General features: G+C 36.0%; 1 protein-coding gene across 1 annotated transcript in view; it reads left to right on the forward strand.

The window, feature by feature from the left end:
• Positions 1-18,727, forward strand: part of GLS (Glutaminase) — a 77,218-nt gene that overhangs the window by 49,373 nt on the left and 9,118 nt on the right. Inside the window, exons 3-7 of the mRNA XM_067777231.1 lie at positions 6,710-6,739; positions 12,840-13,079; positions 16,489-16,746; positions 17,290-17,405; positions 17,508-17,788. Of these exons, the coding sequence (XP_067633332.1) occupies positions 6,710-6,739; positions 12,840-13,079; positions 16,489-16,746; positions 17,290-17,405; positions 17,508-17,788 (925 nt within the window). The remainder of the gene's footprint in view (positions 1-6,709; positions 6,740-12,839; positions 13,080-16,488; positions 16,747-17,289; positions 17,406-17,507; positions 17,789-18,727) is intronic.

Genomic DNA, 18,727 nt, shown 5'->3' on the forward strand with positions numbered 1-18,727 from the left:
CAACTCTACACATTTGAAATAAATTCGGAGTTATCAGAAGCAGAATCTCTATTATTCATGGGGCTGTCAATCCACCTCCTTGTGCGAAATCGGATTCAGGGTTCGTAAGAAGCAAAATTTTTATTACCCCTAGGGCGGGGCTCCGCCTACTTTATCAGGATATCTTAAAAATCGTACAAAGATTGGTTAAGAACTTTGGACAGCTTTTAAACATACCTTTACTAGGAGTAAGGTGTTCAATTTACCAAAATTATATACAAACTGCTATATGAGACAAATGTCATTATTGCTTCAAACAGATTCATATTCATACCGAATGCTACGCTTCTTTTAGAGGACGCATAAATATTTTGATTTCTTTGGGTTTGATTCCCGCCCATCACAAATCAAGATTTTATTATATGGTTTCAGCTTCCGAGCAGTCGCTAGCATGTTTTAATTTTAATTAAGCAAATTTTATGATCAGATAAGCACTACTCTTGTGAAATTTGTTTTCCTTACCGCCAGTAGTACTACTTCCCATAGATAAGAAAAAATACGTTATCTTGGATAACTGAAACGGCTAAACATTTTATTGGTGTGACTATGAAATACGAGCCCCTTTTTTACCTGACGCACTTACTTTTATATGAGCAAGATAAATGCTGGAATTATATTTTTTCCAAGTATTAGTAAGATAATTTTTTATTTTTTCCTTTGCTTACACTTGGCAAATTGATAAGCCATATTTTTCCGCACTTAAAATTTTATAACACCTTGCCGTTGCTAAAAATAAATCCTAATTTCACAAAAAAAATTTAAATATAGACAGTCCAGAGATGACTGATCATCAAATAAAGATAGTACAGTCTTAAATGTGCTGCTTTATAAATTTTTTTTTTTGATGTGCAATGCAAATACAGCGGCGAAGAGAGAAATAGCAATGAATTAACTTTTTTTTTGAAAATACCGTAAATTAAGTTCTTTTTTTATTCTTGATATTTAAAAAAAACTTCCATGGATTTTGTAGCTAAAACTATGAAAACAATCGCAAAAACGTTTTGGTATAATTCGAGAATTTTAGAAATTTTTTAAATTTTAAATCTTAAAACATTCGAACTTTTCATTTTGTTTTGAGTATGCAGCTTTCAGTTTTAGTTTAACAAAATAGAAGTTTTGAGTCTCTAGAAATTCTCATTTATTTTTGATATATTTTTCCGGAGAGTATTTTAGACTTTCTTTTATTAAAAGCTCTTAAGCGCGCCTATAAATATTCCACACAATTAGGATTCAAAAGCATATAGAATTAATATGTACTTAAATGTTGAATAAAGGAATAACAACAAAGGCAATACTTAGAGAGCAATTGTAAAGCGAGCAGCGGGGCATTCATATGGCTGAGTGGTTAAAGGCCTTTACACTAGTATAAAGTATGAATGTTGGAGATTTCGAGTTCAATACTCAGCTCCCTAGAAGCTAGCTGATGAAGAAGTAAAGTTCAAACACATGTCCTAGTAACCATCGCCGTTTGTAAACTTTGCAATTTTCTCTAATATCAATAAAAAAACAAAAAAGGTTCACACTTTGTATGAAGGAAGATTATGACATCCTTCGGAAAAAAATTCTCAAAAATCACTGAAAATCTTGAAAGCACTATAATTTATATTTTATGGTCTAAAACTGATTGGTTGATTAGAAAACTTCAAATAAGAAATAAGCATTTTTTGTAAAACTTTCTCGAATTTTCGAACTTTTTTGAAAACATATTTGAGATTTGTATGCGTTAATCGGGGATTGCCCGTATTGCTTTAAATGTATGAAAACATTTATTTCAAGCAATTTTTAATTTTTATAATTTATTTAATAATTTGGGAAAAATTTAAACAACGTGACATCAGGACGGACAAGGCGACAGCTGTTTCGATTATACCTTGTAAATCTCTTCAAAATCTTTTCTCCCGGGAGTGGGATTCGAACCCGCAATCCTACGATAGTTGAAATGGTTACAAACGCATTCAGCTACGTCATGCCTTAGTTGTTGTAGGAAAATAGTTTAGTTTTCACTGGCGGAGGCGAGAAATTTTCCTGCACAGCGAGTTACTTCAATATCTATGGATTTTCAATCATAGGAATTCACACATTACAACTGCGTGATGTAATTTCCCCTAAGTTCAGATTCTCACAGAACTTTGAGGTGTCCATTGTGGACAGGATCCACTGGGAAACAGGGAATCCCTATAATAACCCTGACTCAGGGGTCTGGTTCACGAATGGATCGAAATTCGATGACGGAAGAACGGCAGCTGGCATATATGGGCCGAACTTCCAGAAATTGGACATCAGGGACATGAAGTTAATGAACATGCAGATTACCTAGCAAAACAGATTGGTATAGCAGCATTATACGGTCCAAAGCCCTTTTGTGGACACACACCAGGGAAACTGTAAGTACCTGGAAAACTAAACAATTCAAAAGTCACTAGATTGTCTGCCCAGGGCAAAGACAGGCCAAACTGTATATACTTCCGGCAACGAAAGTATCAGCTAAACTCATTAATCTAAGCAGGGAGGACCTAAGAACTCGCACTGGGTACTATAAGGGACACCGTGGTCTACGATATCGCCTAAGTAAGTTAAATCTCTCCGATACTCAAATTTGTCGTTTCTGTGAGCTGGAGGATGAAACGCCGGTTCACATTCTCTGCGAATGTGTCGCTCTGGCTAGGCAGAGACTCTCCCATCTAGGTGGTGTGACACTATGTGATATGGAGTAAAAATCCTGTGTAGGTACTTAGATACACCAAAAGCCTCCTGATACAAAATTAGGCTAAAAGGTCATGCACAATAGATCTGCACAAAGGTCGCAGTGCTTCCACGCCTAGTAATAATAATAATAATAATAATAATAATAATAATAATAATAATAATAATAATGAGTTTTCAGGATTCATACACAGTGTGTGAATCTGAACTTTCCACATCTAAGATATAAAAACAGCAGACACATTCGGGAATAGGAAAGCCGTTTACTTAGATCGCCTCTCGGGTCAACAAGAATAATTTCGAGAGTCATGCAAGATTTTAGAAGGCTCCTTTGAAGAAAGCGAGTTCTCGCAGTTTAAAAAATGCTTTTAAAAGTAAGGCTCTACAGTTTACTTGCCCAGCTGTGTAAGATTTTGCAATGCTGTTTGAAAAAAAAAAATTTATTATATTCAATTTGTCGTGATTAAGAAATTAACACCATAAGCTGATTATAATATAAAAGGAAAATGCTAATTAATGAATATTCCACTTTGTAAGTAAAGAGAGTAGCAGTGAGCTGCAAAAATTTACAAAATTTAATATTTGCCTGTGAACTGTGGTTAATGTAGAATTTGTGGGTGCTGCAGACTATGTAGTACTCCGAACTGGATAAAGTGCCAGAAGGCTTTGCTTAAATCCAAAAAACCCGACTGCCATTCAGAATATAAATTGACTAACAACATTGAAATGCAATTCATTAGCTAATGAATAAGAAGACGGCTAACAAGTGAAAAGCTAATGAAAATATTAGAGATAAACAAGTATTCCGAAATATTTAAAAATATTTTAAATAGCGTAAGGATACAAATTGTTAAAAGTTACTCATACGCCATGGTATGCCTAAATGATACAAACAATAGCAAATCGAACGATGACGAAGAAGTGAATTCAACAACAATGGCAAACGAACTTGAAAGAGTAGAGTGTGAAATAGAAAAAAAATTTAGCTGCAGTGATAGTGTAGCTGTAAATAAAACAGCTGTTAATGACGAAATTAAATCAGTGCTTAGTGATGCTGAGAATGAAACGCGTGATAAGTTAGAACAGAAAGCTGACAAAGCTAGAAAAGAAGAAGAAACAACACAAATTATTGAAGAAATTATTGAGGGGTTTTCATTAGCAAATCGGCGAGGCACCATAATACGCACCATATCGACTATAATAAGGTAAACGACAATTAAAAGAGTGTGAAAATGGTTTAGAAAAAATTAAAATCTTATCAACATTGTGAAATTTAAAAAGAGTTTCTTTCCGTTTAAAATGCGAACATGTGAATACAGTGTGAGTTGGTCTGAATGAAGTCAATATCATGGTATAAAAAAGAAGGTAGTTGCACTCGACATTTTTTTACGTATTTGGGGATTTTTGAGGTTTCAAAATGTTTGTTGCATTGCCAGAAGCGTTGCCATACCGTTACTGTTTAAGACTAAATTGCTTTGCTGGGATGGAAATTTCCTTCAGAATGAAAACGCAATGGTCATCTGAGACAATAATAATATGCTTTAGTACAATTTATGTGTACACATATCGATTGAGAATCAGTAAAACATGCAATTTTATTGCAAAATAGTGGATATTGACTCATACATGGGTTAATGACTCATATCTTTATGGTAGCTTGACCCTTAGAGAGAAAAAAATACACGAAAAATGCTGTTGTTCTAGCATGCCCCTATTATTATGCCTCTACAGTGAATATTTCTCATGGCATGTTGAGAAAAAGTGTACCTCCAAAGTATGCAGTGAGTGGTAGGTATTTAATTTGTTACGTTTGTGAAACGCCACATACATGTCAATGCTAAAAGGGCACAGAATGTGTAGCGGGGCTTGCCCCAAGGGACCCCCTGGTACAACGGGCAAACGAACTCTCATAACTAGTGGCTAACCTGCAAAGCTACAGTGCAATGTTCTCACTAAAAAAAGGTTTAACCATTCCCTCCTCAAGCGCTACGCTTGACTTATACAATAAATAAAAAATGTGGACTTGTAGCCAATTTATGACCATTCAATTTCATAAAAATTGCGTTTAAGAATGCTAAACTCTTTAGAAATTGCTCTGTCGGTTAATAGGGACCTTCTTTGGGCAATCAATTGACAAACGTGTATGTTTTGTCAACGTGTTCTGAGGAAACGTACGAACACTTAGGAAGACCATATTCCCATGCTTTGTATACTTCGATCCATTTTTCTTCCCCCAAAGCAATTTTCGGGAGCTCGAAAAACTTATAAAAAACCCTCTTTTCTAGGCTGATATTATTTCGTTTCGATTTTAATTTTATTCTCATTTAAAATAACTACTAAAGTAATTTAGTCGTATCCGTTAATATGAAATCCATGCAAATTGGAAAAATTCGTAACATCTTTCAATCTGGTAGTTTGTTTTTGGTGAAATTCTCATTGTCCCCGCAAAGTCAACTGATTAACGTTACACTAAATGGAACTACCTCCATTTTTTGTATCATGGTCAATAAAATGTATTTCGTAAAGGTTTATGAGTTGCTGTCAACTCTCGGAAAATTTTAAAACAAATTAAATTTATCAAAATAAATTGTTTTTGTTTTATCGCCCTATTGATAAAGCATTAGAGGTTCGATTCGAGCTCAAGGTCAGAACAATAAGGTTGTCTGAAAAATGTTCTACCTTCTATTCCAAACACCCGTGTTTATGAAAAAAAGAATAAGATGCTGAGATAGGGTGTTTTTGAACTGAATTCTGGAATAGAGCGTTTTTGATATAAATTTTAAAATAGGGCGTCATTCAAACGTCTTCGAAACGGCAGCTGATATGGGGTATTATTCCACTCAGCAGTCAAAACTAAATGCATACTAATTTGTTAGTCTGAATAGCTCCTTCCATATTGAAGAAAAACATTTTAAGGTCATCCAGGTCAAAATTTTGGTCAATATCTCGGCAACAAGGGCTTACATAGATATATGATAAGTATCACTAAAATTCGTGGACTTGGTATAGTCTGTTCCATTTCGCGCTTGACTAAAAAAAATTTCAAATTTCAATAGGAAAGATGCACACGAGGCGTAGCTTCATAGACGCGTGTTAGACACAGCATAAGAAATTTTTGATATCGAAAATACTCATTTAAATGGAGAGCTGCAAACAAGACATATGTTGAATGAAATCGGTAAAGCATGAAATCTTAATGTTGCTAAGCGTACAGCAATATTCGTCTCTAGAAAGGCATCGAATCCCGACGATCTTTTGCAATCCCTGTTTTTCGGGATTCGAAAAAGACAATCCCGGAATTTTTCGAACTCAGCCACATACTGTTACATTTGATATTTTGGTTAAAATGTAATTAGGAAACATATGCAAATAAAAGTAGTTTAACAAAAACAAGTAAGAAAGTCTAAGTTCGAGTGAAACCGAACATATCATAGGGAGCTGTGCACTTGAAACGCTGTTGTTGTTTGCTTTGTGTGGTTAATAAGGTTAAAAGATTGCCCAATATAACATACATCGTTCTATTCTGAACTAATTTTCGTTCAAAAAAAGCAAAAAGGATACAGAGGCTGCCACTAATGAGCTTGGGCGAAGTCGACCAGCCTGATACCATTATTGGTTGTTTCGATGTGGAGGCTGGGGAGAGCGTTGAAACGTGTGTTCCAGACCCTCTTATGTCTCAAAAATGCACTTAATACTATGTGTAGACATCGTCTTATTGAACATACAAATCTATATTTATCATTCTATTTTTATAAATGGATATTTATTAAAACATTTTCTCACTACAACTATTTTATGTTTATGTGCATTTAGAAGACAACTGATATATGAATATAAAATGTCTCAATTGCTTTAATTTGTTTTAAATTGGTCATATTCCAATGCTTCTAAACACTGTTATATGTATTTGCGTACTTTGTTTTCTTCCATTTTATCAATTCGCATTTACGAATTCGCTTTGGTGTAGCTTCCAGAAGCGTTACCTATCGATGCGACCGTGAGTACAAAAAAAAAACCTAAAACAAAAAGTGTTCTACGAAATTTAGAAAGTTTTCTTCTTATCAAATGTTCATCATTCTTATAAAAAAAAATTATTTTCATGAAATTCATCGCATTTTTATTACATTATCTGCTTGAAGAAGAAAAAAGTTAGAAATCATACTCTTCATAACAGCGCCTTACACATTTTAATATCTTGTTGTTGTTGTTATTTTTATTATGTGAACTGGGTGGCAATTCTGGTTATATGAAATTAAATAAAAAAAATTTTCTTACCAAATGTCAAATGCTTGCAAATCTACAATGAAATTTTTTCACTTTAACACTTTCATGGAGGAACCAGGAGCATGTGAGAGCCGGAAATCAGCTGTTTGGTACTTTTTTGATATGATTTGACACTTTAACATCTGGCGCAGTACCATTTTGACATTAGTACATCGATTTACAAAAAAAAAGTACATGGAATTTTTATTTATGTTTGTATGTACGTGCTGCCTTCGTAGAACCAGAATTGCCCCCTGCTCTTTTGTGTCACATTATTAACACATGTAGTTTTGACAATAGTTTTTACTATTTATTATGCGTTTCGAAAGTGAGTTAGTCACTGTTTTTCTATTTGTTACTTTCTTAGTGTGTTCTCTTTGTAAGATTTTGTAACTTCGATATTTTTCGCATATGAGGATAAAATAGCGCCCAACATGGGGCATACTAATGTGATTATGAGCACAAGGTACTTATCCAAGCGAATGATTTGAATAGTAGGGGGTTTCGGAAAAAGGAACTCATCTGAGAATTACAGCTCAAGTTGGTCATGAGAAACTGTATCTGGGATACAAACTAAGCCCAATAGAGTTTTCTGAAAGGCCACTGACATTCGGAAGTTATACAAGAAACTAAAGAGGTATTCTTTTGAGAATTTTTTTTGGTTCGTTTAATAGCAATAAGAAGAGGAAATAGATCATATTTAATTATCCTAAATCGAAGAGCACCAGCTAGTTATTATATACACACCAATATCATACCAATTGACATACTACTTATTTAAGCAAGAGTATATTGATAATGCAGCCACCGTGGTGTGATGGTAGCGTGCTCCGCCTACCACACCGTATGCCCTGGGTTCACACCCCGGGCAAAGCAAAATCAAAATTTTAGAAATAATGTTTTTCAATTAGATGAAAATTTTTCTAAGCGGGGTCGCCCCACGGCACTATTTGACAAGCGCTCCGGGTGTATTTCTGCCATGAAAAGCTCTCAGTGAAAACTCATCTGCCTTGCAGATGCCGTTCGGAGTCGGCATAAAACATGTAGGTCCCTTCCGGCCAATTTGTAGGGAAAACCAAGAGAACCACGACGCAAATTGGAAGAGAAGCTCGGCCTTAGATCTCTTCGGAGGTTATCGCGCCTTACATTTATTTATTTTTTATATTGATAACAGCGTTCGCCGGCCACGATCTAGCGAAGATCCCACTCAGTGTGGATTAGGCTTAGGGCCTCCTTATGTTTATCTGGATCAACAGGCTAAGTGCGCAGGTGCCATATCTCGTAATACTTAGTGATGATTCCTTATCTCTCTGGAAGGCGGGGCTATATCAAGCAGTTGTTTGTTGGAATGTCCCGCTTTGCGACAATTCAGCAAAAACTGTATTCGGCATTTCATTATGCTTATTTAAGTTGAGCTTTTTTGCTTCACAATGTAGGTTGTATTCAGGGGTCATAAAAAGACATCCCGTGGTAGTTCTGAGTGTAGTGTTTTGGCACTCCTACAACCTTTTTTTGTGTGAGGTTTTTAAGTGTGGCAACCAACCAACGACGACGCGTACTACATGAGCGGCCGAACAACTGCTTTTCAAATTGTGCGGCATACGACTTGGAGTTTTTGTTGTGGCTTTGCACTTAATATACAATTTCGGAGGCATGTGCCTTAAAGGTAAAAGTACCATCGAGTGTTATACCTTGGACCTTTGGGTGACTAACAGTTGATAGTGTAACGCCATCGATGTGTTTGTTCAATATCTACGTCATCTGTTCCTTGCTTGTCTTAAACAGAGTGATCGTTAACTGGGTCGCATCGCGTGAGTTCAAGAAAACAGAAAGACTGGTTGTGCAACTATTTGTTTCTGAAACTAATTCGCCTATTAAGGGGCCAGGGCATGTTGCGGAAGCTTTGAAATGTATAAATTAAGTAGAATCGAGGATAGTATACCAACCTGTGCCTAACCTTGTTTAATTTTACTTGGTTTGGAGGTTTGGCTCATAAATTGAACCGACGCTTGCCGGTCACTCAGTTAATTTGCGGATCATCTTTTTAGACAAGGGGTGAAGGTTCTATGTCTGGGAGTAGTACGCAGTGGTTGACGGTGTCAAAAGTTTTTGACAGATCGAGCGCCACGAGCACAGCTCAACGATGGAGTTTTAGATGGTTCAGTCCGTAATTTATCTGGGTGTTAATGGCATTTAGCGTGGTGGAAGCGATTTCCATTGTACGGAAGGCATGCTAATGGCTGGTTAGCGGAGGATTTGCATTTAAATAAAGGAAGCAGCACTTTTTCCAACGGTTCTCTACTGGCAAGAAGAATATCAGTAGATGCGCCTCACCATTGTTAGCTGGGTTTCCAGGTTTTGGTAGTGGGATTATCCTTGCTATTCTCCATTATTCTGAAATGACAAAGGCTTAAACGACAAGTAGAAAATATGGGTTAGGTAGCTTATGCTCTTATGCCAAAGGTGTTTTAGCAACGGTATAGCTATTCCGTCTGGGCCTATAGGCTTCTTTTATCTGCAGATGGAACGGTGAGTTGTTATGTACACATGTTTCTATGCCCGTTGATTTGTACAACATCTAGTCTTGTTAACTGTAGTATGAATTGAAAATTGCCGGCAGAAAGCGTGCGCGCATTTCATTGAGTCCGACTGACAATATTCTTGCCAATGAACTATTCATATACTGACTAGTATGAATAACCCCATCAAATTCTAGTCAATGAACTAGAATGTTTGCTGACTACTTTGGCAGTTGGCTGCAGGGCTGCAATCAGGGTGCCTATTTACAACGTTAATGACCAACAAAAAAATTTGTTTATCATCTTAACTCATTCATTACCACCTTCATTCACTTATTCATTAGATAAATTAGAAAAATTATTGCGATTATGTGGTGCTATTCGCCAATTTCTTTTTACATCCTTTTTAACTTTTTGACTACGAAAAAAAAAAAAATAATAATAAATAAAGTTCCATTAACATACATTTAAAAAAAAAAAACATACATACAAACATTTAATATGTATTCATCGAAGTATGTTTGGAATCAATATGTTAATATGTAAGACACTAGAATCATCAAGTGAAATCTTTTGAAAACTATCTGCTACTTACTTTAAGTGCCCAAAGAGTGTTGAATAAAAGTGAATAGATCGTTATGGCCATTATGTATCGTAACTATTTTCTTAAACATACTTACACACGACTTGAACAATAGTGTTGTCCTTATGAATCATCTCAGCTTGGATCCCTTTACAACATGCTTTAACCGATTCCAGTCAGAGCTAAGATATATGTCTGATCAACGTGTTATGGTCTGAAGGGGGGAAAAATCGTTTCTTACATTTACAGCGTTCACCCTAGTACTACATACATTTATAAATCTGACTACAATGTTGTATTTGTTTGATGCATCCACTCATTTTCACATTAGTTGTTTGTTTCTTTGCTATTCTGCTATATTTTGTTGAAATTTGGTCAATTGGCACTTAAGCACAATAAGGGTATTCACTTTGTCGGCTGGATCAGTACGCAAAAAGGCAATAAAGTAACAACCATATAATCGATCGATAACGCAAGTGAAGAAAATCTTTGTTGAATGAAATGTTAAGACCAAAATAATTTATTGGGGAGCTGATTTCAGACCTGATTTCAGATTGTTTGCAGCAACTTTATTTTTGCAGGAAGTTGAAATGATCTATTAGAGGAAAAATGCTGGAAGATTTGAGAAATGACCAACCGAAAAAATAGAAAACCCTAGTCATAAACCTTAGAATAAAAAATAATGTTATTTCCTTGTGCATAACAAAGTGGTCCATATTAAAAAAAAAAAAAACTTTAGCTCGATTTTAAAAAGTCGTTTTGAACGAATACACAAACAGTGAAAGGATGTTCTATAGTTTTGAAAAAAAAAAATTACAAAAAGCATATTATATCCAATTTCATATAAAATATCTACCACCACATGAAATTAAATTTAAATCAAACACGTAACAGCTTTCTAATATAAACTTAAGCAGACATACTTAAGAGCGTACGACATAAAGTACGTAAGGCTTCACTTTCTATTCCATGCTCGCTCTTTTCACCTTTATATTCCATTTCTCTTACATATTTTTGTACACATGTATCTTATTCCATTTATCTCCCTCCCTCTTCTTCTTCCACTCTCACTCGCAGTAACATTTCCAATCGCGCAAATAACACACTTCCTATACACTTTTGAAAATGGATGGTTCTTTTCCATTTCCTTGCCAGCACAAAGTGGAATCAGTTGGTGGAAGACGCAAGTTTGACACATAAAAAAATATTAAGCGCTGAGCGATTAACGTTTTCCAAAAAGTGTGATTTGTCTTGAGTGAATTCGGGATGAGTCTCACAAAAATATGCAGTTATAGCCAGTTTTGAACTCTTTATATGGGTTGGAGTCATGCCTTTTACTTAAGCATGTCTTATGGAGATACAAATTGTACTTGTTTCTGCCTGCTCGGCCAGTGTCGGACCGATGAATCCCTATGGGTACAGTCCACAAGACCTCTTTCTACAGATACGTGATCTCTTGCCAATGTAGCAAATACATAGCCGCGTATTTTGGTAGTGTATTGTAAAAGTATGATACGTAAGTAAAAATATGATACGCAAGTTTGCAATGCAATAGAGTTAGACCATTTGCGCAAAATTCTGAACTCCTGTGAAAAACTTTAGAAAAAAGTCAAATCCAAAGTTCTAAACATTAGTGGGATGATTTAAAATGTCCAACATGTTCAAAGAAAACCGTTTGCACGGCGCTCCAGCCACCATTGTAAAATTTGATTGGTGGATAGCCCGGTTTCGGCGTTCTTCCATCTTCAGTGTCTTTATACGCTTCCAGGAAAAAAAATGTTGTGCAAAGTAAAAAAGGATTTTTCTATAAGAAATAATATGAAACTAAATTCCCATGCACAAATACGGAGAGTTGTGAAAACAGTAAACCCAATATTTTATATCCCGACATCTACAGCTTTTTATGTTATGAAAAAGAAGGATAGTTTTTTTGTTTCAATGAGTGCAAGTCAGTTTCATTTGTAGCCTAGTGCTGGAATAACTGAAAAGAGATGTTTTTAAGTCCAAAGGTATTCAAATTAATTTCATTACATAATAAATTCTGGAACAGTCCAGAAGCATAATTTGATTAGTTCCGAAAATGATGAATTAATAAAACCGCAAATGTAGAAGAACTCTTTTCATAGAGACCTATATATGCATACCGATTGCTGTATGGGTATTATGGCTAATTCATTCCTACTGATCAAACCAACATTAAAATTGTGATGTTACCGCTGCACAAGCATAGCATTCGGCAAAGCAATCTGCCTAGCGAAATGATGCACAATTTTGATTGGTTGCTCTTATCCTCGCTAATTTTTTAAGAAAATTTCATAAGCAACTTAAATCCTTCAGGTAATGATGAAAACCTTTTTTTATTTTTATTTTAAGAATTTAAGTCCTAATTTAGGTCAGGGGAGTAAGTAAGGTGTATGCGCAAAACAAAGCAAACAAATTTTCTTTGCTACCCAACTTAGTGAATACCCCTACCAGCATGCCAATTGTTAGGCGTTGAACAGTTGCTTGTAGGTTTGCATGTCGTTCAAAATGATACTAGCTAAACTGCCGTATATATCAACATTTTTTAACTAACAACTTTTCACTTTGCTAACGTTAAACACATTTGCTTGTACTGTTATTAACCAACAATAAAAACAAACTACTAATTTAACTATCTACAAGATTTTTATTAAATTATTTCACTACTTTCTTTCTTTGTTTTTAAAAAATTGTGAACAAATTGAAAACAGCCATCGCGAACAAGAACAGCGCAATGCCGAGGATGTACTCTTCGATATGTTCTACAATGAGGAGACGGGTCTCATTTCGATGGGCAAATTTCTGGCAGCACTCAAGACCACCGGCATTAGGCGCACTGATCCACGCGTACGCGAAATGATGGATAATTTAAAGAAAGTGCATAAGTTGTCTAATTATGAGACTGGCTCATCGGCGGAGACACAAAATTTGAATCGTGAAACATTTAAAGGGTAAGTTAAACCTATGTTAATTATAAATTTGTGAAAATTATATTCAAAAGTGTTGCCACCTGCAGAAAGAACTATCAATTTCAATATACAGCAATGAACAAGAAATTAGCAGTGGCAATTTTTATCAAATGTCGTCAAGTACACTTTTCCTTTTTTATTTTCCAAAATTAAAAAAAAAAACTTCCATGAATTTTGTAAATGAAATTATGAGAGCCAGTCCCAAAAACAGTTTTGAAAAAAAATTTCGAAAACTTCGAATTTTTTATTCAGAGTTTTTTGAATATTATAAATTGTTAGTCCTTGAAAGTACAAGTTTTAGGTCTCTCAAAATTTTCATTGATTTTTGAAAATTTTTGTTCCGAGGGATGTTTCAGATTTTCTTCCATATAAAAAATAAAACTATGCGCACTTTATATGAAGGAAAGTCTGAAACATTTCCTCCGGAATAATAAATATCAAATATAAGAAACGATTCAAGTATACAGTTATAGGTCCTATTGTGAGGATCCTATATGACATCGAAGTGCATAGTCGAACTAATTACCTTGATTGAGTGTTGGTCGACCAATGTAAGGTGGTGCTTATTGCCCGATATATGAGATATCAATACCAATGGAAAGCTACCATTCTATTTTTCGCCCAGATATCCATGCATTAAACTGTTATTTAAAAAAAAGTTTCGAAAATGCAGGCAGCAAAATTAGCTTTTTTCGGATCAGATTCTTTCCATGGACAGACCAAGCCCACACCAAGGCGACTATCAGTGGTTTGTGAACTAAAATACCAGAGGCTACACGGAATTATTTGCCTAGGGCAAAGGCTCCCAAACGTCTTTACATTTTCATTAAACGAGCTACTGGCAGACTCAGCAAAATTTGTCTGAAAAGGCACTCCAATACCTACCCGGAGAGTATAACCTTGAGGAACTTCGAGGCTCTTGCTACGCTGCACGATGGTAATCGGAAATTTTTTGAGCCTCTCCCTTAGTACTGTACACTATCACTTCGAAATTTTGATTAAGCCTATGCTCTTTTATATGACACGTATCTGGAAGCGCACTAAGCACTGCTGGAACGTTGGGTAGCGAACAACCCTGGGCTCAGCACAGATCATATAAAAACACCTGCATTGACATTGAATTTAAAGCTGAATATAATTCGTCAGATTTTACTTCATAGCGGGCAAAAGAGATTTCCATGAGTATTTTATTGTCCAGAATAATAACTTCAACACGTTCTACCATTTTGGCACGAATGTAGGTTATGAACTCTCTATCACGCACTATAGTTGTGTGAAGTCAATTTATCCACACGTTCGCAACGTAAAGGAAAACCAGAAATTCAAGTTGCCTGATCGTTCTAGTGTCTTGCCAGTTAAAGTCGCTGCAATACGGACTCCAGTTTTCCCAAACAGTCAGGATGCAGTAAAGTCCATGATCTAATGGGTCGACAACAAAAGTCGACTACTGAACGCTGCATATTTTGCACTCAGGTAGAGCAGCACTTATGTATCAGCCTTATATGAGTGCTGATACACAGTAATATTGAATGCAACTGTAGAACAAATGAGCTGGTCTGGAAAGGTTAAAGCGTCCACAAAATGAAAAAGGTATACACGGCCGTTTTTGACTTCAAAAATGGCATTTTTATTCTTGAAAGCTCTGCCCATGTGTGAGCCATTGAACTTTCTATTATGATAAAGGGCGCACAAACACACTTTTGTTAAGGGACGGAAAATAATGATTTTTTTTTCGGAGTCGAAAAAGTCCTGGTCAAAATGTTTGAATTTCCGGGTATCCTTATAGCAATATCATGTCGAATCATGCATCCTTTTTATTTTTCGAACTTTTTCCATAAAAGTCCACATATAAAAGTAAAATCTGTATTTTTTATTTTTTGAATCCGATAGAACTAGTTAAACTCGGACTTTTAAAAATAAAAGTTCGGAAATAAAAGTTAAATCCGAACTTTTATTTTTTAAGACCAAAAAAAAGCCGTTTCTTTGTTATCAAGCGGGACTTTTATTTTGGTCTTAAAAAATAAAAGTCCGGATTTAACTTTTATTTCCGAACTTTTATTTTTAAAAGTCCGAGTTTAACTAGTTCTATCGGACTCAGGTAAAAAAATCCAAAAATAATTTTTATCTTAATCCAAATATATAAAAGTCCAAAATGAATAGTTTTGCATGGAATTATATTGTAACGAATTTACTTGCAAATCCTCTTATTTGCCCTTCTGCTAAGTTCGAATCACTAAACTGTTGAATAAATAACTCCATTATTGAATAATGGAAAAATGGCCTTTATTAAAGTACTTCACAATAACACTTATACTTTGCAACTAGCTTGCTTAACAACCAAACTGATTGATAGCTCAAATGAAACTCTACTATTGCCCGATAGATTGCGTGCTTAATCAATAACTGCTTGATAGCTCAAATCAAACTGAACTGAATTCCAGCGCCTCTACATTTGCTGCCTTTTATATCCCCTGCCAGGATTGGCATTGAATTTTGCGGTTACTGTCACAGCTGTAGATGTATTTAGAAGGAGGAAAGCATGCATCAATTACATACTCCACAGGATCTGGTACAGCAAGGGATCTAAGAGCCAAAGAGTCGTACTGAAAACAATTATTTTCTAGTTCACTCCTTTAAACATAACCAATTCTTATGCAATCCTATTCAGTAATCTTATAGCTAGGTAATTTTATAGTGACGCGGTTAAATAAATGTCAATTTGGGAACTGATCTTATCAATCTTGTGGTCGAAGATAGTCTGGGAATGTTTCATCTCGCTTGCAATCACCTCTAAATATTTTAGGATAAAATCACGTGTGTTTTAGGGCATATCACGCACCATAGTTGTGTAAATCTATTCAAGACGTACTTCCGTACTAGACGTGACTTTCTGTTGGGAGTTCCGTTTACCAACCGTAGTATGTCTTAAAAAAGATGGGCTTTGGGTCAGATAGTATTTCTTGCAAGAAGCGCTTTCAACACATGTCATTGCGCCTGAAAAGATATTGCACAAGCTCAGGCCACTATTCAATAAAGCTGCGTGGAAGTGTATGAGGGGCTGGAATTATCAAGTCAACTAGTGTTAGGTACGAACTCCGCAAATTTGGCTAGTGTAATGCTCGGTTGCTCGGTTTCGGAGTCTTCGTACATCATAAAGATCAGTCTAATTGCATCTGAATCAGATCGGCAAGGTTGATATCAGTCGTATCCGTTAAAACTCAGCCATCCTATAAGTAGTTAGGGAGTTTCAAAAGAAGATATAAGAAGTTCTCGAAAGAGATCTTAGAAGATCACACATTTTTGTTCTGGCCACCTCAGCTTCATCATTAATTTTGAAACATTTTTAAAATGTCTCTTTACTGACCTTTTCTTTTTCTTCTTCTTATTTCAGTGTCGTCGCGCAAAATATCGTTTTAATAGCGAAAGCTTTCCGTCAACAATTCATCATACCCGATTTCGTAAGTTTTGTCAAAGATGTCGAGGATATATATTGGAAATGTAAAACAAATGGTGATGGTGCTGTGGCCAATTACATACCACAATTGGCACGCTACAGTTCAGAGTCATGGGGTGTAAGCATCTGTACGATTGATGGTCAACGCTACTCTATTGGCGATGTGGACATACCATTCACTTTGCAAAGTTGCAGGTAATTACCAGGCTAAGAAACGTATATTTTAACTAGTGTTCGAAAAATCTCTTCATGCATTCGACGACCCTACAATTCTATCCAAATTGCCCTCTTGTCGCACCGAGTTCGCATGTAAAGCTTGGATGTTAGCAGTATCAACGCAAACGGACGCGTCGCCTTCATTCAGTACACACTCATGAATACTTACTTTCTTGTATATTTGTTTCTGAATTAATTATACATTTTACAGAACAACATTTGTATTGCATCAGTAATGGACAAAATCTCGCTATAGAAAATTATCTTCATCGAGTTTCTTTAAAAAGCTTAGGTGATAATCTGTTCTGTTGACGCAAGTCCAGCGATCTTGGACTAAATCTGATACTCTGCTACCTTTGGCGCTTCACCCATCTCCTTTCTGCAATCGCCACTTCGCTTATTTTGTGTTGTTTTTCTTTGTTTGTTTGTTTTATTGCGAAATTCGAGCAAACAGAAAACTAAAATGTAAAGGTTCGTAATTATTTCAATCGATTTAAATCACTGCACAATTTATATTAACAGCAAACCGTTGACATACGCCATCGCCTTGGAGAAGCTGGGACCGAAAGTGGTGCATTCGTATGTTGGGCAAGAGCCAAGTGGCCGTAATTTCAATGAATTGGTCTTGGATCAAAATAGTAAGTTTGTGAAGATGTGTAATTTGATTTCATTTAGATCTGTATGTATTTGTATTTCAGAATCATAATTTTGAATTTTCTTTATTCACTTCTCATCTCCAGATAAGCCACACAATCCCATGATCAACGCTGGCGCCATACTTACCTGCTCATTGTTACAGGCTTTGATTAAGCCTGATATGACAGCAGCTGAGAAATTTGATTATACTTTGCAGTGGTTCAAGCGCTTGTCGGGTGGTGAAAATATTGGTTTCAATAACGCTGTATTTTTGTCAGAACGCGAGGCTGCTGATCGTAATTATGCTTTGGGCTTTTATATGCGCGAAAATAAATGCTATCCCAAGCGTACTAATCTAAAGGAAGTCATGGACTTTTATTTTCAGGTGAGCTAAAAAGTGAAGTAAAAAAGAGTTTTTGGTGTGGACTACATATGTAAATATATTTTAAGAGTCGTTCAACTAAATAGTTCAGGAAATTTACTGAGCTCATTACAGAGTCAGTACTGATACCGGAATTCATATTTCGAGCTCAAGTTATGCTTGCAGTTGAATGAAGTTTTTAAGTAAAAAAGAGCTGCTGCCACATAAGATTGGATGAGCACATGCCATCAGATTGGGGCTTAAGGTACTCTGCCCAATCCATAATAAAGGCGGTTCCGCAAACCGCGTCAATTACCGCAGTATCAGCCTGTTTAATATCGCCTATAAGTTTCTATCTGGCGTACTATGCGAAAGACTGAAACACATAGTCATCAAATTAATTGGACCTTGTCGTTGCGCTTCAGACATGGGAAATCTACTACCGACCAGATCTTAACAATGGCTGGACCCTTGAGAAAACTCATGATGAGAGAATCGACACTCACCATCTTTGCGTCGACTTCAAAGCAGCATTTGACAGCGCGAAAAGAAGCTGATTGTGTGCTGCTTTGGTACAATCTATTATAAGGGCGTAATTACTGTCGTATGCTGATGATATTGATATTATTGGCCAGAATAAACGCGCTGTGAGTTCTGCCTTCTTGGTATTAGGCAATGAAGCAAAAAAGTGGATCTTGTGGCAAATGAAGACAAGACGAAGTACTTGCTGCGCCTTGGCAGCTACGTCACTGTTGAGGGACATAAACTCTAGAGTGTGAAGGATTACGTCTTTTTGGGACACAGTAAAGTCCTCTCTCTACGAACGAAAATCACACCCTATATGTGGCTCATAATACCTGTCCTGATATATGTCTCAGAATCATGGACGATGAGCTTTTGTAGTATTCGAGAGAAAAGGAGGAGCCCTCCACTGAGTTGGGAAAGGCAGGTAGAGGAAGACCT

The sequence above is a fragment of the Eurosta solidaginis genome, chromosome 3 (genome assembly GCF_040869045.1).
Source record: "Eurosta solidaginis isolate ZX-2024a chromosome 3, ASM4086904v1, whole genome shotgun sequence".
NCBI classification, from domain to species: Eukaryota; Metazoa; Arthropoda; class Insecta; order Diptera; family Tephritidae; genus Eurosta; species Eurosta solidaginis.